Source organism: Triticum aestivum, chromosome 4D (assembly GCF_018294505.1).
Source record: "Triticum aestivum cultivar Chinese Spring chromosome 4D, IWGSC CS RefSeq v2.1, whole genome shotgun sequence".
Classification (NCBI taxonomy): domain Eukaryota; kingdom Viridiplantae; phylum Streptophyta; class Magnoliopsida; order Poales; family Poaceae; genus Triticum; species Triticum aestivum.
Window position 1 is genome coordinate 199,819,765 of NC_057805.1, and position 22,187 is coordinate 199,841,951.

The window sequence follows — 22,187 nt, forward strand, 5'->3', positions numbered from 1 at the left end:
GCCACTTTTAAGATCAATTTTAGAGAAAATTGTGGCTCCACTATGTCCCTCTAGCATGTCATCAAGGCGTGGAATAGGATATCTATAACGAGCGGTGATAGCATTGATGGGTCTACAATCGGAACACATGCAAAAACTACCGTCTTTCTTAGGCACTAGTGTGACCAGTAGGACACAAGGCTTTCATGTACATGCCCATTGTCAGTGAGTTGTTGTACTTGCCTTTGGATTTCTTTAGTTTCTTCGGGGTTGATGCGGTAGGGTGCCTTGTTAGGTAGCGATTCACCGAGGATGAGGTCGATTCGGTGTTCGATGCCTCGTAGTGGAGGTAGTCCCGGAGGTAGCTCATCGGGGACGACGTCCTTGAATTCCTGCAAGAAATTAGACAACACTAAAGGTAGAGGGTGAGAGGTGTTAGTCCTTGACCCTTCATCTTTGCACAATAGGACATAGTGGGTGACGCTCGAGGGGTTCTCATACACTTCTCTCATCTCTCTTTTGGTAGCTAAAAGCACTAGGTTTTTCTTGTCGCTCATCGTGGAGGCACTCATTTTTTGCTAGTGGCGCTCACTCTCGTTTTGGTGGGTCACTCTCTAACTTTTATCTCCATGATGGGTGGATGCTTGTCTGTCGGCAATCAGTTGGCTTGGTGACATAGGTCGTAGCACGTACTCCTTTCCCTTCATCTTGAAGCTATAGTGATTGGTCGAATTGCCAAGGTTGTCCAAGTAGGAGATGGCAAACGGACATGGGAACCACATCACACTCCAAGATATCTTCATAGGCACTGATCTTGAAGGATACTTGCACGGTGTGCTCCACTTGAATGGTGCCGGAGTCGCTAAGCCACTGGACCTTGTAGGGACGAGGATGCTTCATCTTGAATTGTAGCTTGGAACATAGCTCTTCACTTGCCAAATTGTGGCAACTTCCTCCGTCGATGATGACCTTCACGGAATTACCGTCGATGCCCGTTTTGATGTGGAAGATGTGGCAACGTTGGTATTCCTCTTGTTGGTGTTGAAGTGTCAAACCTTGGAGACAACGAGAGCGGGGCTCGAATCATTGTCACAAGAGACTTGGTCATCTTCATCCACTTGCCAGCGCATGGTCACATACTCAAGGGCTTCCTTTTCTTCTTCGATCATAGTCATAGGTGTCGTAGTCGTTGGCAATCATGGTTTTGCCCGGTGGTACATTGGTATGTCTTATGGCCTCGGCCTTGGCAAGTAAAGCATTTGATGGAACTTGTCTTGTCGGTCTCATCCGGTGGAGTTGTAGATGATGAAGCTCTCGGCTTGAAGTTGCTTGTAGTAGGAGGACGACTTGAAGACGTCGAAGTTTTCTTGTAACTTGACTTGTCGCCATTTCTTGTAGAAGGTTTGGTTGAGGTAGATGGCGGCGTAGTCGCTGAAGCTTGATTATAGGAGCTGTAAGTCTTGGAAGAGTACTTGGCATACTTGTAGTCTTCTTGCACTTGACGCTCCGCCTTGGTAGCTTGGTGCGCTAGCTCGAGGAGGTTCGTGTAAGGCTGGAAATCTGCAATCTTCTTGATAGGATGATTGAGGCTGTTCAAAAATCGTGCCATGGTTTGCTCTTCATCTTTTGTGACATTTTCTCGAATCATGGCGATCTCCATTTCCTTGTAATAATCTTCAACCGACTTTGCGCCTTGCTTGAGGAGCTGTAACTTCTTGAAGAGGTCGCGGCTATAGTATGTGGGTACAAAGCGCGCTCGCATGACATACTTCATTTGATTCCATGTTGTGATGGGTGGGTCACCTCTTGCCGCTCGACGGTCGATGTCTTTCTCCCAGCAAATGAGGACATAGTCTTGGAACTCAAGTGATGCCATGGCGATCTTCTTCTCTTCCTCATAGTCGTGCAAGTGAAAGATCTTGTCAACTTTCAATGCCCATGAATGGTAATCTTCGGGGTCGTTGATTCCGGAGAACTTAGGCATGGTGAACTTGAGCTTGCCGTAGCGTTGCTCTTCATTATGTTGGGGTCGATGGTGGTGACGCTCTTGGCGTGGAGGAGGGTCTTGAGCCGCTTGCTCCTCATGCTCCGCTTGATTGTTTTATCGTTGAGGTTGTGAAATTCTTGCGCGGTTCCTCATTTCTTGATGCTCCGCCAGGCGTGCCGCTTCTTCTTGTTGCTCTTGTCGGAGGGCCTCTTCTTGATGTCGTGCTTGGCGGTTGCGCTCATCGACGGCTAGTGTAGCTTCGCATAGAGCACATTGGGCTTCAAGGTTTTGTTTCTCACGATGATGTTGTTCTTGTCGAGGGGCATCGCCGTCTTGTTGTTGTTGTTGTTGATCTTGGCGTATTGGAGCCGTCTCTAGGACCGGAGGTTCATTAGCTTGTCGTCGTAGTCATTCATGTTCACGTAGACGTGCTTGTAACCCATTGCCGTGAAAAGGATTTTGTGGAGCTTGATGAACTTCATTGTCTTGGTGACATTGTGGACAAGCTCGTGGAGGACTTGCATCCGAATAAGATTGCGAAGAATGATGACTTGAGTGGCTCCATCTTGAATAGGACAAAGATGTAGAGGAACGGTTGATCAACAAGGCCCGAATTTCGTCCATCCTTGCATCATTCTCCTCCTTTTGTGTGGCGAGCTTGTTGTCGAAGTAGTCTCTTATACGTTGCTCGGATTGTCGCAATTCGGTAGCAAGTAGGTCGATGCGATCGTTCAAACGCTTCATTCTCTTGATGCAAAGCTCTTTGCACGCTGAAGAGGTGGTTCTTGGTGACGTAGATGTTCGGGTCCTCATCTTGCTCGATGAAGAGCGGGTTTGAAGAAGTCATTGGCCTATCCATCATATCAAGCAAATGTGAGTGGAAGAAAGAAAAGAACTAGACCAAATGTACCTTACCTGATGTTGAAGATGGATCAATGATCACTCAATAGTGTAACAAGGAAATAGCACAATTGGTACCGGATCTCTCAATTCTCGCACCTACACAAATAAATCCTTTGGTGGAGCTTGGCGAGGATGGTGGCACAAAATTTGATGTGAATGTTAGCAAGACTCAATGAACTTGAAAATGATTTGCAAAATCACAAATGCAACAAGTAGACCAATAGCAATATGTGCCATAGGGAAACACACACACGAATAGATAGATGGGGTCGTGCAACCAAGGAAGGAGCTCAAAATGTGGAAACCCAAGGAAAATGCTCTTGTTGTACAACACTAGAGAGAGGCTAGCATGATTGCACAATACACAACATACTAAGCAAAAATGCAATGACTTCTATCCCAAGTATGCTATATGTATGATGTGTCGGTGGTATGATCCAAGATGATCGAGTATGACAATCTTAATGTAGTTATATGCTATGGTTCTTGCTTGAAAGCTCTTTGCTTCTCTTTCTCTTTTGCTTAAAAGCTTGTTGGCTGTTTCTCTTTTGAGCTCTTTTGTTGGCCATTTATGCAAAACTTCACGAACCAAGATAGCTATTGTGTATATGCGATGACAACATTGTGATACAGGAGATGATATCAAGATGCTTATACCAAGATGATATGGTATGTATGAAATGTGAACTATGATCACTAATGTGCACAAGTAACGTTACCAGCAGTACTCAAAGGCTAGTCTCGATAGGTAAGCGATGCAAAACGTAGGATAGGAGGTTATCAATGCAATGGCAAGGAGTAGACAAAGATGTCACCAAAGTTACCACCCTTGCTTACGGTTGATGGTGTCAAAATGACGGAGTGGTTGTTGTCGATGATGAAAGCATAGACGGATGACGTGAATGAGTAGTAGATGTCGTAGTCCACGATCTCCAATACGTTCGCGATGATACTGCGGCACCGTAGTTGAGGTTGGTGAAGTAGCGGAAGCAATCGAAGAAGTGCATAGTTCCTGTCTAGGCCAGACATTCTGGGGAAGACGGAAGGTCCGGAGGACAGAAGTTCTGGGGAGGCCGGAAGGTCCATGCGGGGCTGAAAGTTTTGGGGGCCGCGAAAACAAATGAACAGGGAAATTTTAGATCGGGGATTTGGGCAGAAAAACTTGGAGAAAAACCCAAATCGCAAGGGGGAAAGAAAAAATTTGGGTGTGGAAAAGGGTGGGGAAGCTAGATCTATGAGCTACACTTGAAATCCGTGGATCAAATCCAACAAAAGTTCATCAAACCAACAAATCACAAAAAATTTGGGAGGTCTACTTTTGTGGAGATTTACAAATTTGGGATAAAAGAGGGCAAAATTAGGCTAGAAGAAGAAGGGAGAGACTCCAAAATCGTGATCAACATGGCTCATGATACCTAGATGATGTAGGGTGAAACCCTAGTGGCTAATCTTTCATGATTTGGAGGGGTATTCCCGAAGAACACGACGAACTCACGAGGGAAAGCACGAGGTGAAATGACAGGAAATACACAAATCAACGAGAAATGATCACACATGTGCTAGATCCGTGAACACAAAGAGAGATACATGATTCAAATCCAAGAAAGGGGGATACAAGTAACTAGTTCTTCTCCTAGAGGAGGTCTTGAATCCACTTGGGGGATCTTCTCCTAGATGGAGGGTTTGGCCTCCAATGGAGTAGGTATGAAGTGGATGAGCAAAGCTCTATCTCTCATATGAGCTAAACCAGTGTTAACACTAAAACGTTGGAGGAGAATGTTGGATTCAGGGTTCCGCAGACCCTTGCGAGGTACAAACTCTGGGGTACGTGCGAAGAACTCTCTCTGCCCAGTCTGCCTGCCCAATGATCTCAATGCCTAGCCCGACGAACCCAAGAAACAAGGGAGACATCAGTTTATCCTGGTTCTGGCCACCTTGCGGTGTAATACCCTACTCCAGCTTTGTGGTGGATTACCTTGAGGGACTGAGGATGAACTAGTACAGTGGATGAATAGCCTCCGGAGGTGAGGTGTTCTTGACATCAATGAGCTGATGATGTGGCTCGGGTGGAATTGATCCGTGCCCTCTATGGTGGTGGCTAAGTCCTATTTATAGTGGCCTTGGTCCTCTTCCCAAATGTAGGCGGGAAGGGATCCCACAATGGCCAAATTCAAAGGGAGACAACTAGTACAAGCTATCCTGACAAAAGTGGTCTTGGCATGCAAAAGGCTCTGGTGGTGACGCCGCGGTGGGCTCTTCGATGACCTCCGTCCTGCCGTCCTGGCGGTCTTGGTCTCGTTGCACAGATATGAAAACCTTTGCTTGATTCCTTGGGACTCCGCGGCTGCACTTGCCTCCTTGGCACCAAAGAGGAAACTGGTACACTGCGTCTGCTGGCGCCCGCCCGGCCTTGGTCGTCATGGCTCACATCATATGAACCTTGCGAGGTGCACCCTGCATTGATATCTCCGCTCCTCGGAAGCCAGCCTAGTGAGGCCGCCCACAGGGCGGTCTTGGTGTCGTTCGCCTCGCGAGGGTTTTGAGTTGTCGTTCCAGAATCTGGGCCGTACCGGGCCGTTGGTGGAGCCACACCGTGGGCCGCAGGCAGGCAAGTCTGGGTACCCTCGTTCCCTGGACACCGATAGTAGCCCCCGGGCCCAAGGTGCGCTCGAACTTGGCTTCGAGGAGAAGCAAAAGGGCAAGGGCGGAGTGCCGCGGGCCCTAACCGCCGGCGGCCTTGGTCGACGCGTGGCGATTGATGGGACGTGGGCGCCTCCGCTTCCCCACGCTGCCTCGGCAACTGTTGTACTGACGAGACCCTACTGCATGCAGAGAAAAACCATCATTACGCATGATCGTGGAGGCCGGCGGCTGGCCTCCTATCGGCTATAAATGAGGAGAGGGGCGGAGCCCCCTCTGCTCATCTCCTTCTTCTCGCCGCACGCTCTCTCTTCTTCCTCTTTGTCTTGTCATCTCGCCGCAACTCCCATGGCGCTGATGAAGAGGTTCTCCGCTGCGGAGAAGGGGAAGGCTCGCTAGGAGGGGCTCGGCTCGCCATCGCCCAATAGGGGTCGGGGCAGCCCCCGCAAACACGCCGCGACCCCTGTCATGGCTCCTCGGGGGTGCGGGTGTACTCCTTTGGGGACCGGCGTTGTTGTCTGTGGCCATAGCGGTGTTCCCTCTCGCGCCGGGAGCCGCCCGGGGCGGGGCAGCCCTTGCGTCGAGGAGAGGCGCGTCGTGGTCGCCCGGCCTCTCCGGCGGCGCTTCCACTCAGCGGAGGTGCTCCCGGAGTTCATCGTGTGGCCGGAGAGGCCGGCCGGCACCTGGCTCCGGCTCCCGCGCTCCTTTGTCTGTGAGCTGCCGGCCATGTGTCTTGACGGCCTCTGGCTGCAGGCCGATGGTTGCTGCAGCAAGGCCTCGTGGGCCACTGTGGAGGTCTCTGCCGCGGGCAACGTGGCCCTGACCCGCGGCTGGTAGACGTTCGCCCGCGCGCGCGGCCTGAGCAGGAGGTGCACCCTCCACTTCAAGTATGACGGCGTCGCGACCCTCTATGTGAGGGTGTTCGGGGGAGACAGTCGTTGCGCAGGGTGTTGTCCCGAAGATGGCGGCGGCGACGACGAGCTTGGTCTTGACGACGGACGTGACGACGCTGAGGGCAAGCTTGCTCTGGGCGACGATCGCGGCTCGTCCAGCGGCGGCGGCTCCTCCTCGAGCGAGAGCACCAGCAGCGGCGGCTATGACCAGCCACCACGTCGCCGAGCTCGCTTCGAGGACGGTGGCGTGTCGTCCCGCCGCCATGCTCCGGTGAAGCGCAAAGAAGGCTCGGGCTGACTCCGGGAGGCCCTTGGACCCAGGCCTCGTGAGCTGTTGCGGTCGCGCGGCCTGCTTTTGTTTAACCTTTCCTTTCTTTCTGCATCTGAAAAAAGTAGTGGGCCCTGCAGGGGCGTGTAATAAACCATGGTATTTACGCTACTATGCTATGTTCATTGTTCCGATGTTGTGCCGCAGTGTTCATGCTCCAAATGGGTACGGTAGGATAACTTAGCTCGATGCGCCCGCGGTAGTTTCCCTCCTCGCGAGAGCGCATGCTTCAATACCTGGTGAGGCCCTCCTTGCTGGCGGCTCAAGGGTCATTGACCTCAGGAGGCACCATGAAGCTGCGGGTTTGTTAGAAAAACTTGGTCGGGTGCCCTATTCTTCCTTGCGTGAGCCCTCGGGCATGAGCCAGTCGTGGCTTGGTGCACCGCGTCACAGTGCCCGGGGGCATGGACTTCAAGAGGGTGCATAGATCACGAGTGTCCTTGAGGGCGTCTCACAAGGATAGAACAAGCCAAAGCTCTGAGGGAGTGGGGCTTCGGCGAAGTGTGTTTGCGGCGCGGGGCAAGCCCGCCACACGCACACACCAGCCAAGCCCCCGCGCGCGAGACGCACGAGAAGGAGCGACGAGCAACTGTCGTCCCTCCTGAACCAGGACCAAAGCGTAAAAGAGAAAATGAAGGGGAAAGCTGGCTGGGCAAATGAAAACACGCAAACTCCAAATTTCATTAAGAGGTTGCAAATCAGCTACAGAAAGCAAATGAATAGCCGCGTCCGGCACCTAGTCTAGTCTTCTCACCAGCGCGGAGCTAAGTGCTGCCACTAGGACGCGGGAGGGAGCCCCCGAGGCCGGAGGGCGGCACTCTGGAGACTCCGGGGCGTGTACAGCCCCACTCATTATTACGTGAGAGTGTCACGAGCGGAGACCTTCACAGGCACTGGGCCATGCTTCACGGGTAGAACTTCCTGAGGTGATGGATGTTCCAGGCGTTCTGGATGGGGATCCCGTCCAGCGTCTACGGGCACGTGGAGCTAGGCCTGGAGACGTGGGCGACCCTAAACGGGCCCTCCCACATGGGTGATAGCTTAGGCATCCCTTCCCTAGAGAGCACCCGCCATAGGACGAGACCACCCACCTCAAGCGTCCTCGAGCGGACGTTGCGGCAGTGATACCGCCGCAGCGCCTGCTGGTACCTTGCCGCTCGGAGCGAGGCTTGACGGCGGCATTCCTCCCCCAGCACGAGATCCATCCCCGTGTGGCGTCTTGGTGTGCCTCGTCAAACGCCAAGACCCACTGGAGCGATGCCTGACCTCATGTGGGAGAACCGCTTCAGCTCCATAGACGAGGAAGAATTGAGTTTCACTTGTCGGCTTGGTCGCAGTGGTGCGGATGGACTACATCACGTACTAGAGCTCGTCCAGCCAGCCCCTACCATAGGCTTCGAGCTTCTTCTTGAAATTCCTTGCTTCGAGGCCCCTCAGGACCTCTGCGTTTGCGCTCTCTGCTTGTCCGTTGCTCCTGGGGTGTGCCACTGAGGCATAGCATATCTGCGTTCCAAGATTAGCACAATATGTTTTAAAAAGGTTGCTAGTGAACTACGAGCCATTGTCGGTGATGATGTGATTAGGGACTCCGAATCGGCACACGAGGCCCTTGATGAACTTAACGGCCGAGCCAGCCGGGATAGTACGGACTGGCTCCACCTCTGCCCACTTGGTGAATTTTTCGATGGCGATGTAGAGGTAGCGGTAGCCCCCGGGCGCTCGAGGGAATGGTCCCAAGATGTCCAGCCCCCAGACCGCAAACGGCTACGAGAGTGGGATAGTTTGGAGGCCCTGAGCGGGCTGGTGGATTTTCTTGGCATGGAAATGGCGGGCTTCACAGGATCTCACCAGCTCAGTCGCGTCGTTGAGTGTCGTGGGCCAGTAGAATCTGCTACGAAATGCCTTGCCCACCAAGGTGCGCGATGACGAGTGATGCCTGCAGTCCCCACCGTGTATGTTGGTTAATAGCTTGCACCCCTACTTCCTGGAGATGCATCACAAGGAAACATCATTTGGTCATTTTCGGTAAAGCTCACCGTCCTGAATGCTGTAGGCTGTCGCCTGCCGAGCCACGCGCTCCGCGTCTTCCTCCTTCTCCGGCAGGGCTCCCTGCAGCAGGTATGCCTTGAATTCTTTGGTCCAGCACCCTTCCTGAGGCTCGAGCGCGAGGAGCAGGCGTGCTCCTGAGGTTGGGCCGCAGGCGGGGGCTCCTGATGTTGGTGGCGGGGGAAGTTCCTCCTGAGGCGGTGTTGGCTCCACAACCGGAGGGCTTGCCGAAAGCTTGAAGAGTCACTCCTCGAAGACGACGGGCTCCTGCGGCTGGCGTTTGGATGCTCTCTTCGCGATACCGTAAGCTTCCTTGTTCGTGCCGCGAGGTACGTGTTGCAGCTCTAAGTCCAAGAATTACTTCTCCATCTTGTGTACCTCTGCCAGGTATGCCTCCATGTGTTCATCCTTCGGCTCGTACACCTTGTTGGAGAAGTTGACGAGGAGCTGGGAGTCGCCCTTGATGGTGAGACGCTTCACGCCTAAGGCGGCCGCGGCCTTGACGCCGGAATCAAGCCTTCGTACTCCGTGATGTTGTTGGAGACCTTCTCGCCACGTTGGAAGCAGAGCTGCACAACATAGTAGAGCTTGTCTTGGGTAGGCGAGATGAGCATGGCTCCGGCCCCCACGCCCTAGCGTGCGAAGGCGCCACCGAAGTACATGACCCAGTCATCTGGCGCTTCGCTCCCTGGCGAGAGGGACCGGTCCTCGCCTGCTCCGGGCGCTGGGGCGTCGGTCCACTCCGCCATGAAGTCAGCGAGCGCGGCACCTTTGATGACCCTTGTGGTGCTGAATTCCAGCTAGAATGCCTGTCGTTCGATGTTCCACTTGGCGACCCTTCCCACAGCATTGGGGCTCCGGAGTACCCTCTCCAACGGGTAAGCTGAGACGACTTTAATGGGGTGGCCTTGGAAGTAGTGGTGCCGCTTGCGCAAGGCCACGAGGAGCGCGAGCAGAAGCTTCTGCGGCATGGGGTAGCGTGCTCGCGCGTCATGTAGTACCGTGCTGATGAAGTACACCGGGTGCTCGACGAGACCTCCTGAGGTTGGGGTGCCTCTTAAGGCCGGGGGCCTCAGGAGCTCGGTCGCCTGTCGGGGCAAGCGCAGCCTGAGGAGCGCCGTCTTGTGTGGCCTGGCTATCTACTGGTGCTGTCGTGGCTTCAGGGGCGCTGTCTTGGTGCTGCATCATCCCGATCGAATGTGTGGCTTCGTGTGGCCGGCTCTTGTCCCGGTGCTCCTCCCGGACGGCCACCAGTGCCGCACTAGCAGAATGAGGCGTGGAGGCCAGGTAAAGCACCAGGGGCTCGAGAGGATGCGGCGCCACTATCATCGGCGGGCTGGTGAGGTATCTCTTGAGGTCTTGAAACGTCGCGTCAGCCTCCGGAATCCACTCGAACGGGCCCTTCTTTTTCATCAGCTTGAAGAACGGGAGGGCGCGCTCTCCCAGCTTGGAGATGAAGTGCCCTAACAAAGTCACGCAGCCCGCCAGCTTTTGCATTTCCTTGAGAGTCTGTGGTGGGCTCATCTCTTCTATTGCCTTGACCTTCTCTGGGTTCGCCTCGATTCCCCTGCGTGACACAAGGAAACCCAACAACTTACCAGAAGGGACACCGAACACGCATTTCTCCAGGTTGAGTCGCAGGTCCAGCTTGTGCAGGTTGGCGAATGTTTCCTCCAGATCCTGGATGAGGGTCTTTGCCTCCCGAGATTTTACCACGATGTCTTCGACGTAGGCCTCAGCGTTCCTCCCGAGCTGCCGACCTGGAGCGATGTGCATCAGCCGCTGGAAGGTTGCCCCAGCGTTACGCAGCCTGAATGGCATGCAGATGTAGCAGTACACCCCACATGGGGTCAGGAAGGCCGTCTTCTCGACGTCTTGTATTGCCATCTTGATCTGGTGGTAGCTCGAGAAGGCATCCAGGAAGCACAACAGGTCACACTCGGCGGTGGAGTCGACGATCTGGTCAATGCGCAGGAGCGGGAACGGGTCATGAGGGCAGGCCTTGTTGAGGTTGGTGAAGTCGACACACATACATTCCTTCCCGCCCTTCTTGGGCACGACGCCGGGTTCACCAACCACTCCGGGTATCACACCTCGCAGATGACACCAGCTTCTTGCTGCTTGCGGGTCTCTTGGACGATGAAGGACTACTTCTTCGTGGACTGCTGCCGCGCCTTCTGTTTCACCGGGCGTACGTTAGGGAACACCCTTAAGTGTTGCTCGATTATCCCGCTTGGGACACCAACCAGTTGCTTGGGCTCCCTGGCGATCACCTCCTTGTTTGTGCGCAGGAAGTTCACCAATGCCTCTTCTTGGTCCGGGGCAAGGTCAGCACCTATGGCGAAGGTGGCTCCTGAGGCCCCGTCCTCGTCGACCGGCACCTGCTTCGTCTTGGCCCGATCTTGAGAGAACAACTGCTTCTTTTTGGCCGGCACAGCCCCCGGGGCCTCAGGGGCTCCTCCCGCTTTCGGCCGCGCAGCAGCCATGGCCCTGAAGACATGCTTGAGAGCCGACAACGCCTCCTTGGTATCTCCAGCCACGATGAGGACACCGCTGCTTCCCGGCATCTTCATGAGGTTGTAGGCGGGGGTGAGTTGCCGCCATGAACTTGGCCAGGGCCGGGTACCCGAGGATGGCGCTGTACGGGAGACCGATGCGGGCGATGTCGAAGTCGATGAGCTCGGTGCAGTAGTTGTCGCGGGTGCCGAAGGTGACAGGCAGGCAGATTTTCCCCGGGGGTAGGTGGAGCCGTCGACGACTCCAGAGAACGGCTGGGTGGTGCGCAGCCGGCCGAACGGCACGTGAAGCAAGCCGAAAGCGTCCACAGAGAGCACGTTGAGGCCAGCTCCGCCGTGGATGAGGGTCTTGGTTACCGCCATGTTGTAGATGGTGGGGGTGCAAAGCATCGGGAGCGCGCCCGCGCCCGCCGTGGTTCCGGGGTGATCCCTGGAGTCGAAGGTGAGGTCGGCGCTGGGCGACGCCCACCCTGGAGGAGCTCCCTGTTGTACGCGGGCGGCACCCACTTGGCGAAAGAAGTGCTTGACATGGCGGTCTGAGGGCGGCGCCTGTGAGCTACCGAGGAGGGCTGCGATGGCGGGGGGAGCCTGAACTACGAAGTGCATGGCAAAGAGGCCGCGCAACTCCTCCCAGGAAGCCACAGAAGACGCTGGCAGGATGAGAAGCCAGACGTGCGGCACGCCCATGAGGCCCATTGGGAACCAGTTGGCCATGACCTTGTCGTCACCGCCGGCCACCCAGGCGGCCTCCTCGTAGGCCCTAAGGAAACCTGCCAGATCTGCTTCGTCGTCATAGCAAGGAAGCATTTCTGGCCTGAACTTAGGTGGCCACTATACCTGCCGCAAGGCGGGGGTGAAAGCTCGGAGGCCCGCAGCGCCTCCGTGCACGCCCGTTGATCCAGTCGGTGAAGCAGTGCTCTCCATGTGAGCAAGTTGGTGAGGTGAAGCGGTCGGAGAAGCGAGGCTTCGATGCACCCCTACCTGGCGCGCCAAATGTCGGATTCGGGGTTCCGCAGACCCTTGAGAGGTTCGAACTCTGGGGTGCGTGCGAAGAACTCTCTCTTCCCAATCTGCATGCCCAACAATCTCAAAGCCTAGCCCGACGAACCCAAGAAACAAGTGACACAGAAGTTTATCCTGGTTCTGGCCACCTTGTGCTGTAATACCTACTCCAGCTTTGTGGTGGATTGCCTCGAGGGGCTGAGGATGAACTAGTACAGCGGATGAATAGCATCTAGAGGTGAGGTGTTCTTGAACTCGATGAGCTGATGATGTGGCTCGGATCGAATTGATTTGTGCCATCTATGGTGGTGGCTAAGTCCTATTTATAGTGGCCTTGGTCCTCTTCCCAAAGGTAGGCAGGAAGGGATCCCACAACAAAAGTGGTCTTCGCCTGCAAAAGGCTTTGCTGGTGATGCCGCGGTGGGCTCCACGATGACCTCCGTCCTGCCATCCTGGTGGTCTTGGTCTCGTTGCACTGATATGGAAACCTTTGCTTGATTCCTCGGGACTCTGCACCTGCGCTTGTGTAATGCCCACGATGCGGCTATATCTCCCACGTGTCGAGGCACGACCTAGAGGCATAACCGCATAGTGGTTTTGTCGCAAGAAGGGTCATCTTCACACAATCCCATGTAATGAACAAGAATGGGATAAAGAGTTGGCTTACAATCGCCACTTCACACAATACATAAATATAATTCAAACATCATCCAAAATACAAACATATAGACCGACTACGGTCAAGATCCAGATGAAAATAAGACAACCCCAAATGCTAGATTCCCGATCGTCCCAACTGGGCTCCACTACTGATCATCAGGAAAAGACACATAGTAACGACCACGTTCCTCGTCGAACTCCCACTTGAGATCGACCCCATCATCTGCACTGGCATCCTCGGCACCTGCAACTGTTTTGGTAGAATCTGTGAGTCACGAGGACTCAGCAATCTCACACCCGCGAGATCAAGACTATTTAAGCTTATAGGAGAGGATGGTGTAATGAGGTGGAGCTGCAGCAGCAATAAGCATATATGGTGGCTAACATATGCAAGAGAGAGCGAGAAGAGAAGCAACGGAACGGTCATCATCTAGTAATGACCAAGAAGTGATCCTGAACTCCTACTTACGTCATACATAACTCAAACCGTGTTCACTTCCCGGACTCCGCCGAGAAGAGACCATCACGGCTACACACACAGTTGATGCATTTTAATTGGGTCAAGTGACAAGTTCTCTACAACCGGACATTAACAAATTCCCATCTGCCTCATAACCGCGGGCACGGCTTTCGAAAGATAATACCCTGCAGGGGTGTCCCAACTTAGCCCATCATAAGCTCTCACGGTCAACGAAGGATAAACCTTCTCCCGGAAAAAACCCGATCAGTCTCGGAATCCCGGTTTACAAGACATTTCGACAATGGTAAAACAAGACCAGCAAAGCCCCCGAATGTGCCGACAAATCCCGATAGGAGCTGCACATATCTCGTTCTCAGGGCACACCGGATAAGTCAAGCTACGAGTAAAACCAGACCTCGAGTTTCCCCGAGGAGGCCCCGTAGGCTGCTCGGTTAGGACCAACACTCGAAGGAGCACTGGCCCAGGGGGGTTAAAATAAAGATGACCCTCGGGCTCGCGAAAACCCGGGGGAAAAGGCTTAGGTGGCAAATTGTAAAACCAAAGTTGGGCCTTGCTGGAGGAGTTTTATTCAAGGCGAACTGTCAAGGGGGTCCCATAAATCACCCAACCGTGTAAGGAACGCAAACTCAAGGAACATAAACCCGGTATAACAGACACTAGGGCGGCAAGAGTGGAACAAAACACCAGGCATAAGGCCAAGCCTTCCACCCTTTACCAAATATATAGATGCATTAATTAAATAAGAGATATTGTGATATCCCAACATATCCATGTTCCGACATGGAACAAACTTCAACTTCACCTGCAACTAGCAACGCTATAAGAAGGGCTGAGCAAAAGCGGTAACTTAGCCAAACAACGGTTTGCTAGGAAAGGATGATTAGAGGTTGACATGGAAATATGGGAGGCATGATATAGCAAGTGATAGGTAACACGGCATGGCAATGGAGCGAACAACTAGCAAAGCAAAGATAGAAGTGATTTCGAGGGGTGGTCATCTTGCCTGCAAGGTTCTCAGAGTTGTCGAAAGCTTGATCCTCGTAAGCGTACTCAACAGGTTCCTCGTTCACGAACTCGTCTCCCGGCTCTACCCAAGACAAGAACACAAACAAACGGAACCACAATCAACCACGAGGAATGCACAAGCAACAATGCTACAGCACTCCAACATAGCAACAAAGCACATGACAGTGATCTACAGGAGAAGCTTGATAAAAGTTGAACACTGAGCTACGGCTAGTTCACAACATATCAAGCTCAAACAAGCATGGCAAAAGTGCAAAAGATAACAGGTTCACAGACACAGTGAAATTACTGGACATGTCTGAAACAGCATCAGGTAGCAATGTTCAGAGCACGAAATCAACATGCTACAGGAACTTAACATGGCAAAAAAAGGCATGGAAGTATTCTACTAAATGCATATGACAAAAGTCCCTTACTGACAATAAGCCAAAAAGGACCAGAAGATATGATGGCAAGCATGTAAACATAGCAAGTTTCGTTATCAGGTTTCAGACTTGGCAGAAAACGGAGTATGGCAGAAATAATAATATGAAGGCCTCTTGGTGAGCTTGATGCACTCACTATAGAGCAATGCATGACAAAACAAGCATACCTACAGCATGGAAGAGAGTATGGAGGGTTTTGGGCTGGTTAGAGAGGGGGTTTTGCTACAACACACAGAGGGCATCTGCGGTTACCCGGTTAACCGTTGGAGTACCAAACGACCTCCAAATGGAACGAAACTTGACCGGTGGTCTCCGGGTGGTATACCAAGGCCACTTGACAAGCCTCGGTCCATTCCGAGAACGTTTGACACCCGCTCACGAAAGAAAACAAGAGGGGTGCACCGGAGGAGATGGGAGCGCCGGATGGCAAAACGAACAACGGGGAAAATGCTCGGATGCATGAGACGAACACGTATGCAAATGCAATGCACATGATGACATGATATGAAATGCATGACATGAACAAAAAGCAAAACGAAAGACAAAACCTGACCACGGAGGGAATATCGTAGCACATAGCCGAAAATGGCAAGAGTTGGAGTTACAAATATGGAAAGTTACATGCGGGGTGTTACAGCTTGCCTCCTTGGGACCAAAGAGGAAACTGGTACACTGCGTCCACTGGCGCCTTCCTGGCCTTGGTCATCATGGCTCACGTCCTATGAACCTCGCGAGGTGCACCCTGCATTGATATCTCCGCTCCTCAGGAGCCAGCCTAGTGAGGCCGCCCCCAGGGCGGTCTTGGTGTCGTCCGCCTCACGAGGCTTGGCCCCTCGCGAGGGTCTTGAGTTGTCGTTGCAGAAGCTGGGCCGTACTGGGCCATTGGTGGAGCCATGCCGTGGGCCGCAGGCAGGCAAGTCTGGGTACCCCCTTTCCCAGGACGCCGACAGAGAAGGAGTACATACAGTCTAGGTGGCGAAAGGGTACATGGGCCTCGGCCCGAGTCACTGCGCGTAGGGAGGGACGGAAGTTCCGGGCTTGGACGGAAGTTCCAGGTGCCGGAGGTTCCAGACAATGGTCCGGGCAGGGTCCCAGCTATCCAGACAGTTGACACGGCTTGAGTTGGGCTGGAGTTCGGGGGCGGGAAGGTCCAGACAGGCCGGAAGTTCCTGGGGCTGGAAGTTCTGCGTGAGGTTCCGGGCTGAACAGAGAGTTTGCGCATGTGGGCTCTTATGGATAGCCAGGGGTCGGAAGTTTTGGGCTGGCCGGAGGTTCCGGGGGCCGGAAGTTCCAGGATGGACATAGAGTTAGCACTCTAGTATTTTTCTCCTTCTTGAGCTCTCGGTTCCTCGGGTTTCTCGTTGTACCTGATCATACACAGTGTCACGCCCAATATGCGACTCTATCCTAAAGGAACTCGAAGGTCCCACCAAGGATAGAACTGAATATTGACACGCCTTTGCAAGGTGGATATCATCACATCGATCCACTACATAATTAGTTGGGGATACATACAAAACGCATACAATGCTACCATAGTACAACAGTACATCATACATAGAACAACATCCGACTACGGATGAAACACAAACAAAAGCTCAAACGACATTCACCCTGCTAGCCTAGGCTGCCGTCCAGGAACCTAATCCAAGATCGACGAAGAAGAAGAACTCCAAATCAAGCAAACATCGCTCTCGCATCATGACCATCGCATTACCTGTACCTGCAACTGTTGGTGTAGTAAACTGTGAGCCACGAGGACTCAAAAATCCCATTACCATGGGTATCAAGACTAGCAAAGCATAATGGGTAAGGAAGGGGTAAAGTGGTGAGGTTGTAGCAGTGCCTAAGCATGTATGGTGGCTAACTTACGAATACCAGAGTAAGATGAGAAAGTACGCAGACGGTCGCAAACTAGAAACGATCAAGAAGTGATCCAGAACTACTTACGTCCAAACATAACCCAACCGTGTTCTTCTCTCGAACTTCCTCGAAAGGAGACCATCATGGTTACGCAACGCGGTTGGTCTATTTTAGTTGAGTTTACTTCAAGTCTTCTACAACCGGATATTAACAAATTCCCATCTGCCACATAACCGCGGGCACGGCTCTCGAAAGTTTAAACCCAGCAGGGGTGTCCCAATTTAGCCCATGACAAACTCACGATCCGCGGAGACAATCCTCCATCACGGGACCCTCTGATCAGACTCGGAATCCCGGTGCACAAGACATTTCGACAATGGAAAACAAGTCCAGCAAGACCACCCGGTGTGTCGACACCCCGATAAGAGTCGCACGTATCTCGTTCTCAGGACAACACCGTCTATGCAAAGTGGACGATAGCCCACATACCTCGAGTTGCCACGAGGCGGCACCGCCGACTGCTAGGTAGGTGGACCAACACTCATGTGGAGCACTGGCCCGGGGAGGTTAATTAAGAGACCTCGGGGGGCACCAGGTCCCTATGCAAGTTTTTAGTTGTTATTAGGCAAATGTTAAAACCAATGTTGGGCCTTGCTCGAAGAGTTTTATTCAAAGCGAACTGTCCAGAGGGTCCCATATCCCTCATCGTGTTAGGGATGCAAAACCAAGGAACATAACACCGGTATGACGGAAACTAGGGCGACAAGAGTGGAACAAAACACCAGGCATAAGACCGAGCCTTCCACACTTTACCAAGTATATAGATGCATTAATAAAGTAGGAGTTATTGTGATATCCCATAATATCCATGTCCAAACATGGAACAACCTGCAACTGCACCTACAACTAGCAACGCAATAAGAGGGGCTGAGCCAAGCGGTAACATAGCCAAACAACGGTTTGCTAGGAAGGGTGAAAAGGTTAGAGGCTATCATGGAAATTTGGGAGGCTTGATAAACAAGTGGTAGGTAGCGCGACATAGCGATAGCGTCGAGGCAACTAGCATAGCAAAGATAGTAGTGAGATCCAAGGTGACGGTCATCTTGCCTGAAATCCCGCTAGGAAGAAGATTGAATCCATGAAGAAGACGATCCCACATAGTTGAACGGATCCTCACAATCGCAACGTAGCCGGAACTATCAAGGAGAAGCGCAACCGGAAAGAAGGAAACATCATGGTAAACAACCATTAGATAAACATGGCATGATGCACAACCAAGTATGATGCATGTCCGGTTTAAAGAGGCATGACAAAGTGCAACAAACAATACTACAAATTAAGTGGAGCTCAATATGCAACGAGTTGCATATTGACGAAACATCACATTCACTTATTTAGTTCTCTCATGTTTATGTACCCACAATATTAAATGTGATAAAACATGGCAAGAGGTGAAACATAAGTAAAATACACATTTAGGACTTTAAATGAGGCCGGAAACAACAACAATAAATCCGGAAAATCCCCATATGCATACTTAGCAATTTAATGGAAACAACAATTATAAACATTTTAAATCTTGTTATCATGATGCGGATGGCATATGCAAGTTTTATGCATTTTTGTGAAAATGTTGACATGAAGGATGACATAGAGAGCATTTGTCGCCATGGCAGAAAGAATTGGGTGCCACCGACGACGGATCCAAAAAATGATGCCACGGCAACATCTCGGTTCCGGTAACTCGATTGAGATGCCGATGCAAGGAAACAAGTATGAGATGTGCGGAAGGTGCAAAGGTGACGAGGAGTGATCCCGGTAACCGGGTGTCCCACAAGACGATAGCATGGCAACGGGGAACATGCAAGAAAGACGTCAGGCATGGTGCAAACACGAGCATTTCATACAACATATGCATTCGTCCACGGGTGGTCGTTCCCAGCGATATACCTTCGATGCGTGCATTTTCGGAATGGATCAAATTTGTTGAGGGAAGTAGTGTTTCACGTTTCGAAGAGGAACTTGACGAATTCGAATCCCTTCGGGGTTGTCGTGGTACTCGGTGTTTTCGGACATGTCGGTCTCGTTCTTGCGACGGTAGGGGAAGTAGTGGTACACGAGTCTTGTTGGATCCACGCGACGGTAGTCGTACACGGTTCGTAGATGTTCGGGCCATCTTGTTCTTGGTGGAAGAAAACACACAACGACGGAGGGGTACGTGTCGGCGGTAGTCGAACTTGGCGGGCGTCGTGTAGTCGTACACTTCGAGGGGCTTGGCATGTCCAAAACGTAGCAGCACAAAGGTCCCGGTTGCGGTCGTGTAGTTGAACTTGATGGACTTCCACGTATTGCGAGGCTCTCGTTGATGAAGGGTTCTTGGAGCTGCAGTCTTGGTCGGGGCAGCAGAATGTAGTCGAACTTCGAGTCAAACAGCCACAACCATCGCAGGTGCATGATGACAGCGGGGCGTCGTGGTCCGGTACGGGCTGCCGGAGAGCAGTTGCAGGGGAGGCATGGCGGCGCTTGGTGGTGGATCGAGCCTCTGCCTGCTTGATGCAGGAACACGGCGGCGCAGCAGCAGCTAGCGAGGCGTGGGGGAGGTGTAGCGCAGCGCCGGAGACAGCGAACGGGGCAGCAGGGACGGCATCTGGCGACCCGCGGCCCTGGCGGCTCGACGCAGAGGCACGGGAGGCGGCTTCTGGCGCGGGGGCGCTCAAGGCAGGGCCGGAACCTGCGGGTGGTGATGCGGACGAGCGGGAGGTAGAGGAGGCAGACGTGGCGGAGGCAAGGCGAGGTCGACGACGAGCTCTGTGGGGCTTCACCGGCGCGGTGGTCAGGTCGGGGAGGCAGCGAAGCTGGCAATGGGGAGGTCCCACGGCGCGGATGATGGCACCATGGGAGGTGGCTGCGCGGGCCCAGGGCAGAGTGGAGAGGCAGGGCAGATCGGGAGAGAGGGCGAGGGGGTCGGCCACTGGCGGCGCTGGAAGGGAAGGAGATGGGGATCGAGAGGGCGTTCGATCGGGCTAGGGATTAGGGCGCCGTAGCTGGGCCTTGGGCCAACTGGTCCGGTTGGATAACAATTGGTGGTTGGGCTTCTCTCTCCCTCCCTTCTCTCAAAACTCCAAATAATAGAAAAATATGAAAGGAAAGGAGAAGAAAAGGAAGGGGTTAGGGGTAGAATTTGGCATGAGGTTAATTTTCCTGGACTCATAAAAATATGAGGAATTTAAATCGAATGGCAAGAGGATTTTTAGAGAAAAATAAATTCGCACATGTTGAATTAAATGGGCTGAGATTTGAGGAGATGATACCACATATCAGATGTGATTTATGGGCAGATTTGGAACATTTATGGAGAAAGTGAAATTGCAACTCAATTTGCAATTTAACTCAAAAGGTCAAAAAGGAAGGATAAGAAGTTGAGTCGGATAAAAGAAGAGTTGAAGAGTAGTGAAAATGTGTTATGGTGATTCCAAGTTAATGGAATATTCATTATAGCTCCCTAATATATTGGGATGATATATTATAAAGAGAATCACCATGTGAATTCCCTCGGTTTAAATGGATCGAAGATCCATATGATTTATTAAGATGAGTTGCAAAAATAAATGGCATGCTGGCATGATGACATGATGCAATGCAAATGACGCAATGATGAAAGCAACGAACCGAACAAATCACACGATGAAACTCGGAATCCATGGAAGGCATCTGGATCGCCAGTCTTGGGGCGTCACAACTCTCCTCCACTTACAAGAGATCTTGACCTAAGATCTAAGGATGGCACCGGGAAGAAACGGAAGAGGAAGAGGTAAAACAAAGTTGCTTCTTTGACAAACGAGTGAAACTAATGAACGAGTGAAACCAATGAACCTTGAGAGATTGAAAACTTGAAAGAACAAAACTACAAAGTCGAACGAAATTGAGAGCACTCCGCTAGAAAAGAGAAACAAGGAACACCATGTGAACCTCGGAGGTTGCAAAGCTATGAATGACGAGCACAATGGACAAGAAGGAATTGGAGCCACTCTGGTTGAAACGAGATAAACAAGGAACAAGGAAGAACAAATTCGGGCAGCACTCCGGTTGAAAAGAGATGCAAGACTTGATAACATGAAAAGAACTTGAGCAGAGGACACAACACTCCTGCTAAACGGATAAGCATGGAAAAGAACATGATATTTACAAAATGAGATGATGGGTCGAAGAGAGTAACATCACAATGCCTCCGGAACAAAAGAGTGGAATGAAAAGAACGGAGAAGAAAACAACATGGTCTACCTCAAATGAATTTGAGAGAGCATCCTTAAAAGAAGGATTGAACGGAGTTGTTGGATAATCAACAATGCAAGGGATAAACTTGTTGTGGGCTTATGGAAAACATATCAGAACTTGAGGTGAAATTCTTCCACTAACGAAAAAAATTGCTTTCTTGAGATCAATGAAGAGATGAAAACTTATTTTGCCGAGAGGATAGGAGAAAACTTGGATCATTGATAAGCACCAAAATAGCAACAATCCTTTGGAAAAGCTTTAGGTGATATCTAGACCAAGATAGCTCCAACGAATAGATTGATTGGTTGAAAGGATCTCCTGAACAAGGAGAAAAAGATGGTCTTAAAGTATCTCATCCCTGACAAGTTTTGAATCATGAAACATGAAGAAAATTGTCAAAAATGACATAACACCACCTCAAAAGATAATGAAGAACAATTGTAGTTCGGAATGCAAGATGAAGAATGCTTGAACTCCTCCAACAAGAATCTTGATGAACACTTTGAGAAGGAATTAAATCCTTGGTAAACCACCGTGAAGAAACTCTCAAAGGACTCTGGATAGATAAAAAGATGGTCGCAAAGAAAGGAAGCTTGAAAAGAATAAGATGAATCCTTGCATTGATTAGATGGAGCTTCACGATGATATAACCAAGAAAACTTGAAACTCCGGAAAAGAAAGATGAACAATTGAAACCAAGAATTTTGATGAACCTCCAGAATAAGGGATTGAATTTACTCGATGAAACAAGAACAAGAAATATGTTATGTGTATCCTTCACCAATTTAAATTGATGACAAGCAACGGATAGGCATGCTACTTATTCTCATTGAAAGGATTAAAGATAGATATAGCGCAAACATGAGGAATGTCTTCAACGATCCACTGGTAGTCTTTAGAAAAGAACGAATGAAAAGAGAAGAGGAACGTTGAATGGACCACCGTAAGACTTGAAAATGAACGTAGCAAAGGGACAAATCACCAGGAAGAATTAGAAAACGAACGAAGATACTTGAGGGAATTTAGATACAAGAGAACGAAGAGATCACGAGGAGACTAGGGAATACTTGAACGATGCACCGGTAAGATTAGGAGAACGAGGGCTGAAAGCTGAAATTGAATAATCTGAGATGATGGAATCCGGAGAATCAAACTGAAAAGAC

The 22,187-nt window shown here is 51.5% G+C and overlaps 1 protein-coding gene across 1 annotated transcript in view; it reads right to left on the bottom strand.

Moving 5' to 3' along the window:
- Window positions 1-17,856: 17,856 nt before the first annotated feature.
- LOC123096816 (integumentary mucin C.1) overlaps window positions 17,857-22,187 on the bottom strand; it is a 139,394-nt gene continuing 135,063 nt past the window's right edge. The window contains exons 5-6 of the mRNA XM_044518587.1: window positions 18,700-19,729; window positions 17,857-17,945 (exon numbers count right to left, since the gene is read on the bottom strand). Coding sequence (XP_044374522.1) covers window positions 18,753-19,729 — 977 coding nt within the window. The 3' untranslated portion in view covers window positions 17,857-17,945; window positions 18,700-18,752. The remainder of the gene's footprint in view (window positions 17,946-18,699; window positions 19,730-22,187) is intronic.